General features: G+C 35.3%; 1 protein-coding gene and 1 pseudogene across 1 annotated transcript; both read left to right on the top strand.

Annotated features, from left to right (window-relative positions):
* Positions 1 to 545: 545 nt before the first annotated feature.
* On the top strand, positions 546 to 1,490 carry LOC101394525 (olfactory receptor 4K15-like). The gene has a single exon (XM_004421978.2). The coding sequence runs from the start codon at positions 552 to 554 to the stop codon at positions 1,488 to 1,490; it is 939 nt and encodes a 312-aa protein (XP_004422035.1). The 5' UTR covers positions 546 to 551.
* A 9,214-nt stretch (positions 1,491 to 10,704) lies between these two features.
* LOC147917510 (olfactory receptor 4F21-like) lies at positions 10,705 to 11,664 on the top strand (annotated as a pseudogene).
* The last annotated feature ends 1,109 nt before the right edge of the window (positions 11,665 to 12,773 follow it).

The following is a 12,773-nucleotide window of genomic DNA, read 5'->3' as shown; positions in this document are numbered from 1 at the left end:
TTAATCAGAATATTCGTTTTTGAAACCCAGAAGAACTATTCTTCTGATGACTGTTTGTTTGTTTGTTTATTTATTGATTTAATTTTGTGAGGAAGATCAGCCCCGAGCTAACTTCCAATGCCGATCCTCCTCTTTTTGCTGAGAAAGATTGCCCTGGGCTAACATCCATGCCCATCTTCCTCTACTTTATATGAGATGCCGTCACAGCATGGCTTGACAAGCGGTGCCTTTGTCGGCACCATGGATCTGAACTGCGAACCCTGAGCCGCTGAATTGGTATGCTGGAACTTAGCAGCCACGCCACTGGGCTGGGCCCTGATGACTAATGTTTTTGATCTGCACCTCTACTCTTAGCTCCCTTTTTTAACCACAAGGCTGTGCCCACCTGTAAATTGAAGGTTTTTTTTGAAGCTTAGTAAAATGCCAAGATTTCAATTTCGCACATGAGTAGTATTTATCCACCCTCTGGCACCTGAATATTAAGTTCTTCTTTCTATTCTAGAAATTCTTAGTTCATCTCTTTCGGGCCACATTAGAACATACTGTACTAAATGGAGGAAGCAAACCAATCTGTGGTGTCTGAGTTTATTTTTCGTGGACTGTGTAATTCAAGGGAGCTCCAGACCTTCCTCTTCCTGCCATTTTCTATATTTTACCTGATGACTATTGTGGGCAACCTCCTTGTCGTGTCCTTAATCATCGCTGACCCTCATCTCCATTCCCCAATGTACTTCCTCTTAGCCAATCTCTCCTTTGTTGACTTCTGCCTTTCCTCAGTAACCACCCCTAAACTGACCATAGACTTCCTAAAGGATAATAAGACCATCTCCTTTGGTGGCTGCATGAGCCAGATCCTCTGTGTGCATATCTTTGCAGGGGGTGAGATGGTGCTGCTTGTGGCAATGGCCTATGACCGTTATGTGGCCATTTGCAAGCCACTCCATTACTTCAGCATCATGAACAGACAAAAGTGCATCCTGTTAGTTTCGCTATCATGGATTGTTGGCTTTGTGCATGCCATCAGTCAACTGGCTATGATCTTAGAGCTGCCCTTCTGTGGACCCGGAATAGTGGACAGCTTTTTCTGTGATATCCCTTTGGTGATCAAACTAGCCTGCATGGATACTCATACACTGGGAATACTGATAAATGCCGACAGTGGGTCCTTGGCAACAAGTTGCTTCATTCTCTTGCTGATCTCCTACACCTATATCCTAGTAACTGTCCGCCTTCACTCTAAGGATGGGGCGTCTAAGGCTCTCTCCACCTGTACTTCCCACATCACAGTGGTGGTGCTCTTCTTTGGACCCTGCATCTTCATCAATTTGTGGCCACTCAGCATCACTTGGGTGGACAAATTTCTTGCTGTGTTTTACATAGTGATCACGCCTCTCCTGAATCCAGCCATCTATACACTGAGAAATAAAGAGATTAAGAATGCCATAAAGAGACTGGTAAACCAGCATGTGGATCCAAGGGATAATATTTAGATCTCTCATGTAATCAGAAAATTCACTATGTATACCCCAATTTGGTCACTATTGACCTGTAAACAGAACTGGAAATATGACCTGTTTATATCTGTAATCTATGAGTATTCCCAAGTGTATGGTTTGTGGTTAATCCATTAGGAAAATATGTTCAAAACTCCAACATTTACATTCTTACCATCTGGAGAGAATAATAATTTGTATAAATATTACTTTGTATATCTTCAAACATTACCAGATGATAACAATAATGATAATGATAATTATAAAAATATTAATAATTGCTACCAGGTATTAAACTTAAACACTACCTCCCTTCCCAAAACCTTGTTACCAAAGCATTTTACCTAGTTATATATTACTTACAAAATCATTTTGAGTTAGTTATCACTAATCTCATTTCTAAAAATACATGATTTATCAACTCTAACTTAGAAAAGATACTAAATATATTTGAGTGGTCTCAAATTCACTTAGAAAAGTAAAAGATTAACGAAAAGTACCTCATGCTATTGCCCTTGTACTTCACAGAGTAATCCTTATCGTTCAAGTTTTCAAGTCCTAACAGTGCATTTAAAGGTAGAGATCCCCTTGAAAATTTTTTCTTAAATACACAGGAAGAGGTGTTTGCCATCTCTTGAGGCATTGTTTCTTTTATCAAGTTAATAAATGATTTTTATGATTATAATTTTAGCTTATATGAAAGAAATAACAAAAGACAGCTATGAGGATGGGGAAGGAGAAGAATGTGTTTTTTCAAAGCAAAAGAAATTTAGAGTGATGAGAAGAAAGCCAAGAGAAACAATCAATAAAAACAGCACAATAATTCTGTACAAATCTCTAAAAACCTCCTCCAAATTGAATTTAAAAAGATAAACAAGCCAACAGGAAGGGAAATGGGCAAAAGCTTTGAAGAGGTATTTATTTCACTGAAGAGAAAACATTAATAGACACTAGACACTCCACCTCATTAGTAATAAGGGAAATGAAACTTAAGATCATAATGAAACACCATTTTACACCTGATAAATTGGTTTAAAAATATGACATGATAATAACAATTATAGTTGAGAAGGTGTATTAATAAAAATGTATGCCCTGCCGGTGGCTGTAAATCGATTTAACCATTGTGAAAAACTATTTGGCATTGTCTTGTAAAGCTAAACATGTGAATATGTCAGTAACAGGCACTAACTCTTCCCCAGTGTCCATATGCCTATTCTTCCTTTTACTGAGAGAACACCCCAAGTTTTAGTTGGACAGATGGCCACCCAGCTACAGAGTAGATTTCCTAGTCTCTACAGATAGGTGTGGCTAAATGAATAAGCCTGGCAACAGAATGTGAGAAGTGATTTGTGCAACTTCCAAGCCATCTCTTTAAAGATGTCAGCTCCCGATTCTCTTCCCGCTGTCCCAGTGGCTGGGACACAGAACAACTGGAGCAGCTGCTTTGGACTCAGTAATGGAACGTACATGTTGAGGAGAGTAGAGCCAATGCTCCAGCCAGGAGATGGATGGATTCCAGAAGGAGCCCAGACAACAAAAATGGATTGATAATGTTCTATTTACCATTGCACCATGGGTCATTTGTGCATTTTTCTTCATAACTTATTTATATTGTTTTGTACACTTCCAATATTGTATAATGCAAAGTTAAGGAAAAATAAAGGAAAGACTTTCTGTTTGGCCTTCTACAAATAAAAAATAAATAAATAAATAAATTTGCAAAACACAATACAATTGCCCTGGATGTGTGCACAGCACACAGATAGGCTGTGTGGTTCTGGGCTATATACCTAACAAATTTCTGTTTTCTAAGGAAGGCCTCAGTTCACACCTCCCCCCAAAACGTGTATGCATATTCAATCGTATCTCATAAATAGATAGTAAAATATACACAGAAGGAAGATGCACGCAGTTTGGTGGTGTTGTTAGTAGAGTTACACTGGGGAAGACCAGTGATGTCAGCATCATATGACCTTTTTAAATGAAATTGCCTGTGTGATACTGTATATTTTATACCTATGGATGATGTATGTCATTTGCTGAATAAAATTATACTGACACTCCATTACAATATCTTAATTTCTAATTTATTTCTGTGTACAAAAGAAGACAGTCACGATTTCTTGGGTCCGAACCCTACACCAATACCTAAAAATTTAATAATGACATGTCAATCTTTATCTCTATGCCAATAAATTAAAGAGCTCATGACAACATAACTGATCTAACAAAGATATATACATAATTATAGTTATAATTTTTAATTTCCTGAAATACAAAAATCAAGAAGTACAAACTACATCAAGAGATGTTTCCTTGAACAAGATGGTCATGGAAGCATCACTCAGGTCTGCCTACAGATATGCTTGGGGACATATGATGTCTTCTTGGACTATTTTAAGATGAAATTATCTCAGCTATGCTCATTGATACAAATCTTTACTTTTAGGAGACACCATTAATCATAAGTGATTTGAAGCCTGGGTGTAACTTCCTTTCACATCTCTCTGTGGAAGACATTTAACAACACTGAGTCCAAATTGCGTCCTATTAGACTATGTAATTAGTTCTGGTAGACTACAAAATGAGGTCCCACTGTCCACCTGGTTTCTAAGCATATGAATTTCATTTAATTCACCAGAAATTCACACAATTCACTTCTAAGTGACCCATGTTTCAAAAAGAATCACAATGGGAATCTTTTAAAAAACATCTTGAACTGAATAATAATAAACAATTCAATACATACATAAGAACATATGGAATGCAGCTATATCAATGCTTGCAGGGACTTTATTATATATGTACATATTTTTAAAAAAGAAAAGATGCAAATCTATGATCCGAGTATCCATCTCAAGAAAATTAACCTAAATTAACTGACACTACCACATGCTTTTGAGCACTAAATTATTTGTATCAAAATACTAAGAGGAGTACCAGAGTGTAAGGGTTACCACCACAAATTGTCTGATCAAGCAGCAAACAAGTTTGCTTCAGACACCAAATCAACTCTGCAACCCCAATTATAATAATATGATGGTAGAACGTTTTGCAAGTATGGGTCATTTATTAGCCTGGGAAAATCAATACCATAAAATTAGGGACAAATGATAGATTGTTTTTTCTAAATATAGCAATAATATATGAATCAAAATATTCATGTTTCTAAACTATTGGCCACAGAAAACTGGTAAATTCTCCATCTGGCTTTGGTCAGGTAAGTAAAGATAATATATCATGTAATTGCATATTCACATTGCCTCACCTTTCCATGTAGTCTATATTGCTAAGATGAGGAGGAGAACAAGTAGTCAACAGAGACCAGACCCTTAATTATTTAATTCTGAACCTATTGCCTTCCCACTCTATAGTTAGATCTGGCTAGAAACAATAAATGTGAATGGATTCGATTTTGCAAAGAAAAGATCCTCAACATCTTGTGAGTTGTTCTGCACTGTTTTCTTGTCTTGATTTTTCCTCTTCTACACAATTCACAGTTCATACACTGTACTACGTTCTCATTATTCTCAGACTCATTATATCCTCATTATTTTATAATCCACTATTTTTCTATCTCTATGTATAGGGACTTGGCCAATATATTTGCCATAAAAAACTGCCGTTGTGGCTAAAACGACAATACCGTGGAGCTAATACCTCCAGAAAATAGATTCACCTTAATTAAATAGCTTCTCTTTCCTTTAAACAGGATTTGAATCATTTCTTCACAAAGGGGACCCCAAGAAACAGCTGCACAGATGGAAATCAAAGCAATCCTGCAAGGAAGCCGTAAGTGTTATACTCAGTTTCCTCGGAAAGTGGTTTGTGAAGACTGTGAAAAACACATAAAGTATATTTAACTCATGAACATATGCCTCCTTTTTTCCAAAGAACAAAAATTCCTTTGTCTCTAGAATTCCCTATAGAATAATTTTAGGTATTAAAACTCCAAGTGAAGTTTTTGAGTTTTATTTGCACTATCCTTGAAGCACCCATATTTTTCAAATACCAATTCATTATTTCTCAAAATTCTGAGATTAGCAATTAACGATGTGTAGCAGTATTTGGTCTTTAACATGATATTGATGTCAAAGAGACAAAATCAGTGATTCTGATAACATCCAATAATTCGATAAACATCTATAATCTCAAATTTGAAAAAATATGGTCAAAACCATGTGATTACTGCTCATCACGCCAAATTGCTGAATTTCCCTAATACTCTGTTCTATGTCTCATGACGCTTGACTCTTGGGAAAAGCCAGTTTTCATGAAAGACCTAGTTCCTTTAGAAAGCCAATAATGAAATAGATATTAGTCTTTAATACCCACTCCTGCTAACTGGTTTTATTCCAAATGGTAAGAACTATTTATAACTATATGTCTAAAACTATTATGATGAATCTAAAAAGGAGTTAATCTCTCTGTGTTTCTCAATCATTTGAAGCCACTGAGAGTGAAATCTAAGCCTGTGCAGGCAGGTGGAAAGCCACTCTTTAATTTTGCAACATTTGTTTCCATAATTATAACTCTCTTTTTTGGCTCCCACGAGTTATTTCTCTGTCAGCTATTTCCTTTGTTAACTCACTTTATTTGGATGATTTTCACTCATGTCGTTTTATATCCTCTGGTCTTATTCTCATAGTTAAAATTGTATGAGGAGATGAACAAAATATTTGCCAAGCTCTAATATCCTAGTTAAAGTGGTAGGTGAAATATATTAGATCTCCCATCCCCCTTTCTCTCTGAACATTAGAATCATAACCATAAAAAGCAATGTGTGTATCTCTGCTATTCCTTTCCTACTGATATAACACGAAAAAACATGCTAGCCTTCTTTCTGCCAGATTTATTCAACCACCATTACCAATTTGAAAAACTCGATGTTTGTTTCCTGAAAATCATCAAAATTACCATAACAGATAACAGTTATTTAGCACTTACTATATGCCTTAGCATTTTCTGGTGTTTTCTTGATTCAACTCATTTAGTCCTCAATACAATCATTTGAGGTATTGACCTTCAGTATCTATTGCTAACAGATGAAGAAACTTACCCACCGGGCAGTACAGTAACTCATTCAGAACACACAGCTGGTAAATGGAGGGTCTGGGGATGCAAACAGTTTGGACGCTGTGTCTGTGTCCTTAAACACATCATTACACTGTGTATTGGAAATAGCTCCTAATATAATGTTCCTATTCCTTTAATTCATTTTGATACATTTGTTTTTAAATTAAAGAAACAAATATTACCTCTACAAATATAGCAAATCAAGTTGGAAATGGAGAAACAAAGACAAAATTATTTAAAATCCCACTACCTGTCAAAATTTTAAGCAAATCCTAAAATTTACTCATGCAAATTGACATTTGAGCCCCCCAAAAATAAAAATATTTTTTCTCTATAAATATTTCCTTAACTTATTAATATCTTTCCATGGTAGTTAACATAGATTTAATAATCATTTTTAAGCCTACTTTCTATGAATATATCCACTTAATCAGCCCCTTATTTTTAAATGGTTAATATGTTTACAATTAGTTCATATTATATGAAATGCTAATAAGCAAAGTAAATGACATTACAAATACAATTGTGCATTTGCCTATTTATTTTCTTTCAAAGTAATTCCAAGAGGATTACTGTGTTACGGTTAAGAGATTTTTTATTTCTCTTAATCAATTGCCATCTGGAATGACTGTACCACTTTACATTCCCAGCAGCTGGGAATGAGAAGCACTGCTTTTCCAATCCTACAGCAACAACAGGTTTATTCATTCTGTTGAGGAAAAAATATAAAAATGGAATGTAGTTTCTGAATTTGGAGTAATTGTGGAAAGACCTCCTCAATCCCAAATTTAAAGAATTAATTCATACATATTTTATTTAAATTTTATAATTTTACTTTTACATTTAAACCTTTTAACCATCCAGAACTTATTTTCCTGTTCGATGTATGGTAACATAAAATTTATCTTTCCTATATTGGACTTCATGTTTAACAATTATTGAATAACTCTCGGTTTTCCTACACATTTGCAATGTCTTTTTATCATACACTAAATTCCTTAATTTTTATCTAATTCTTAGGTGTATTTTGTTACATTTATATGTTCAACTTTAGTTAAATTAATCAGTTAAACTAGTATAGGTTTATGATACATTCCAATGTCTTTAATAAAAAGCATTCTCTTTTCTCCCTCACCTGCCACTTTGTTTCATTTTCAAAATTTCCCTGGACTTCAAAATAGACTTTTGGATCACTTTGCAATGTTCCAAATGATTTCTACTGGACTTTTACTGAGCAGCACAGTAATTGCACAGATTATTTCAGTGAGAATTGACGTTTTTATAACCTTGAGTCTTCTTTTCTCTGTTAGCATGGTTTCATTTCCATTTCTTTCAGTGTTTCAAATACTTTGGAAAAGTCTGTGATCTTTCAATAGAATGCATACATTGCACACTTGTTTTATTTATAAATGAAATCTGTCTTATATTTTAACAGGTTATTATTGATACTATACTTATTAAATGATCTTATGAGATTTAACTTTTTCTTAATATTTCTCATAAGTTTTTGATTTGCAAATGAATATAGTTCTGCTACCTTCTCTTCAATAGTATTTTTTGATTTAATCTTCTTGTCTATAGCACATTATTGAAACATAGTGCTGTAGGCTTTCTTCCTTACGCTCTTGATTTTAATGTTTCATCTATAATCAGACGTTGAGTGTTGGGTTAAAAATTCTATTAAAAGCATTATATTTAAAATATTTCTTAATCCTCCTTATTTTACTAAGAGTTTTTATCATGAACCAATTTTGAAATTTATTCAGTAATGTTTTTTGTATATTCATTCCTTAAAATTTTCATGGAAATATCCTCTGAAATCAAATATTGCTCATCTCCTCTGAGTATTATGTGACATGCTGTAGGATTTCAAGAATTTTCTCTTGATATAGCCATCAAAGGCTTTAAATAGGAAAGCCACATGATCGTATGTGCCTTTTGATAGAAGTATCTGGAATCAGACTATAGAACGAGCTGGACTTTCAGAAGAACGGAGCAGAGAAATCATTCAGGAGACTTTTCAGCTGTCAATATGAGAAAATATGTAGACCAGAAGGAAAAAAAAAGGAGCAACAGAAATGAAGAGGAGGGAAGTGTATTGAGACATATTTGAGAGCACAAATTGTGCAACTAGAGACGCAAAGTGAAGTACAGACAAGAGTGCCACATAGGTAACTATACTGGGCATCTGGGGAATGGTAATGATATTTATTAAGGCATTAGAGTGGATTATAATATTACTAATTCAATTTTGACATGTTAACTTGAAGGTGGAGGTGGGAGTTCCATTTGTGTACACGACATACAGCTTTGGGTATATTACTCTGGAGTCCAGTGATAATCTACATATATAGAAGTGAACATATAGGTAATAGAAGGCGCAAGAAGGGAAACCATTTTTGGCTTTGATTAAGTGACACAACATGCATTTTGCATCCTAGGTCATTTCTAACTTTTCACTATTACTTTCAGTATATGGGTTTTAAAAATTCATAATTGCTTCACCTTTAAGTATAGCATTAGCATTAAATGCAGGAAAAACTGGACAGGGAAAATCCATCTCCACATGAAGATTTGTCCTTATATTTGGAAAAGAAATCCCTCCACAGGTGACATTGGCACATGTCATTGAACAATTGTAGGTTACACGACCCGTGTTACACCAATTCATGTTCAAGGAAAATGGGATTGTAGAAATTGGTTTAGAAAAATCATATAACATGTTATCAGGCTGAGACAAGATTACTCTCTCCAAATGTGAGGGATTTCAGGATACTACCTGAACAAATAGACTTTCTACTGGCAAGAAGAGGGAAGGAAATGGCTTTATAGAAGGCAAGAAGACAAGGACAGAGGGAGTGCAGAATCAAGGGAATAATAAACAGCATCAAATCCTGCAGGGAGATCAAGGTAAATAATGATTGACAATTGAAAAGTGATTATTATATGATGTATCCAGAATCCAGAATTTCTTTATATAAACCATAAATCTGTGGAAACCAGTTTTAGCTCATGAATGAACAAAAAGTGAAGATGTTTGCCAATGAAGAGTTGGAGAGAGTAAGGAGTAGTTCAAAGGGGACACAAGATTCAGAGATTCAGTTTTTTCCTAAAGAGTTCACTCTGCTAATAGGTTAAGGAAAATAGAAAGTAGAAGAAAATTAACTGATTAATTCTTGGGGAAGATCCAAGGTATACTTGAAGGGAATGGCCTTGAAGAGCATAGTGCCATGGTTTAGAGCATGGATTATGGTGTCCTACAGCTATGGATACGAGTTTTGGCTCTGATATTTGATCCTTCTGAGACTCAGTTACTCCACTGGTAAAATAAATCTAATAAAAAGTATCCGAGTTTTAGGAATTGTATAAAGTTAAAATGAGATTATGTGCTTAGTGCTGTGCCTTGCATGGAGGAATCACTTAGTAAATGTTGTCTATTAATAGTACCTTTGTTTCACAAACATTTTCTTACTAACTGCTATTTATTCTCTTATATCCAGTATTTTATTTGATATAGGGTTCCATGCATACACTGTGATAATAATGTGTCTTGAGCAAAACATTATGAAGAACCTCCATCTGAGCACCTGACTTCCATGGTAAATTGTACAAACAAAAGAAAGACAAAACACACTTACAAGGTGAAGCAAGGTAAAACATATTAAACAATTTTGGCCTAAAGATCTCTATTGACCAGTGAAATAGGAATTCTGCCAAGGATAATTTCCAAGTTAATATGAGAACATTAATGTGAAGGTGATAGAAATGGCTGAGAGAATTTGGCTGGGAGAACACCTAGGTAAGTGGTCAGAGAAAATGTCTAAAAATCCTTAAGAGGCAAAACAAAATAATCATCTGATAATGGAATAAGAAGGCATGTAACTCCACTAGAGGAAAAGCACTTCCATCTAAAATATTCAAGCTTTTTTTTTCTTTTTATATGATCACTCTCCTGATTGCTGTAATTCAATTTTTTAATTTTTTAACCCAATTAAATGATTTATAACTCTAGGACATAAGCCCATAGAACAAATTAGCAGGAATAAAAGGAAATCTACTTTTGCACCACTGATTCTGATGTTTCATCATTTTCTATCCTCAGGTGATTTAAAAATCAGCTCTTCCCAATTCTATGGATGGACTAAATGAGTTTGTGGTTTCTGAGTTTGTGTTGCTCGGCCTCTTTAGTTCTGGGGAAATTAAAGTTTTTCTCTTATTGATATTCTCCTTGACCTATTTAGGGATCATCCTGGGAAATGTCTTCATTTTGTTTTTGGTAATTTTTTATTCTCACTTACATTCTCCTATGTACTTCAAGCTAGCCAAACTATCTTTCATTGATGTGGGCCTTTCCTCTACCACAGTCCCCAAGATGATTGCAGACTTTCCAAAGGAATACAAGGTCATTTCTTTCCAAGGTTGTATGACACAGACATGCCTCGACAACATCATGGAAGGAGTGGAGATGGTGTTACTCATAGCCGTGGCATTTGAGAGGTGCGTGGCTATCCGTAAGCCTCTTCACTGCTTGAACATCAGGAACTCTAAAATATGTGTTTAGTTTGCAATCAATGGCTGGATAACTGCAGTGATGCACGCTATGTCTCAGTTTGCTTTTGTTGTAAACTTGCCTTCTTGTGGTCCTGATAAAGTAGAGGGCTTTTATTGTGACTTGCCAAGGATCACAAAACTTGCATGGACAGATGGAGCCAAGTTTGAGTTTATTGTTGCTGTCAATAGTGGCTTCATGACTATGGGTACCTTCTTCCTGCTAAACTTTTCCTATATCTTCATTTTGGTCACTGTCTGGAAATGTTCTTCAGGAGATTTATCCAAGGCATTTTTCTCTTTGTCAGCTCCCATCACTGTGTTGGTTCTTTTTCTCACTCCATGCATGTTTGTCTGTGTATGGCCTTTCCTCACATCAACAATTGATAAGTACCTGACCACTGTTGACTTAGCTATCACCCCTGTCTTGAATCCTGCCATTTATACATTAAGGAACAAAGACATAAAGGTAGCCATAAAAATATTGAGCAAACAGGGACATTATGGCAGATTTTGCCAATTAGATTTGACTTTGGAGCTCTAAAATTATATATTCAGCATACTTTTGGACATCTTCCTTTAGGCATCTGACATTTAACATGGCCAGATCTGGACATATCATCTACCTCATTGAACAGTTTCTACTACTTCAGTACAGCATTTGCTCATTACCTTTACTATCATGAGAAATGAGAATTCACTGTGATATGAGTTATTTTAGCAAATAGCATCATTATCAACTAAATTATATTTATGATTGAAATTTTGATCATCTTGACAATAGAAAGGATATAGTTACATCTGTTCGGCTCCTCATAAGATTCGCAAATGAACTGCAAGCTTGCTTTGTCAAATGGCAGGTATTATCACATGGAATATATCCAGGACTAGTAGTTCCACTTAGTTACTCAGGTTGTGTCCTCCCAGAAGACCCAAAGACAAAATTTGATTGCACGTAATTTATTTGGAAGCTGGTAGTTGGAAACATCATTAGGGGAGTGGGAAAGTGGAACAGAGAAGAAAACGTTACTTATTTTGATAAACGTAACTGGGGTATAAGCTTACTATGACCCTCTGGGGAACTCTACAAATTCTGTGGTTTAGAATTGTCACAACTGAAGGGAAAGGAGTGAGAGCCAGAGACAAGTAGACATTCAGGTGCTAGCAGTGGAGTACCATCCCCTTGTTTGGAAACAATAAATGCCAAGGTATATTACACTTTTTAAGGACACTTCATCCCTACTTCACTTCATCTTGTCATTGATTCTTTAAAGTGGTGGCTGTTTTCAATTTCACAAAAGAAAAACTTAAACCAAGAGGGACAAGCTACAGCAGCATTATTGCTTCTAATTGATAGTGATATTCTCTTCTAGTACTCATTCTAAATGCCCCTCATCCTCAGGCAGTTCTTCTGCTCATCTATGTTGCTTGCCAAGTGAAGTGACCCAATTCATTTGTCAGCAGTTTGAGCCCCTGGTTAAAATGTCCTTGCCAGTCTATTGTTGCTATAATTGCTCTTTTACTATTATCATCAATCATGAAGCCACCAAGCGGTACTTCAGGTAGATCCTTGGTTTTAGATAAATTCTTCCCTGCATCATTCATTCTGATGCAGCAACTCTGTCTTTATCCAATATGAGATAAAAATGAGGT

This window comes from Ceratotherium simum, chromosome 3, assembly GCF_057802395.1.
Source record: "Ceratotherium simum simum isolate JZ-2026a chromosome 3, ASM5780239v1, whole genome shotgun sequence".
In the NCBI taxonomy this organism is placed as follows: Eukaryota; Metazoa; Chordata; class Mammalia; order Perissodactyla; family Rhinocerotidae; genus Ceratotherium; species Ceratotherium simum.
This window is presented reverse-complemented; position numbering and strand designations above follow the sequence as displayed.

Coding starts and splice junctions, on each gene's coding strand:
- LOC101394525 (XM_004421978.2), top strand. CDS start 552: ATGGAGGAAGCAAACCAATCTGTGGTGTCTGAGTTTATTTTTCGTGGA.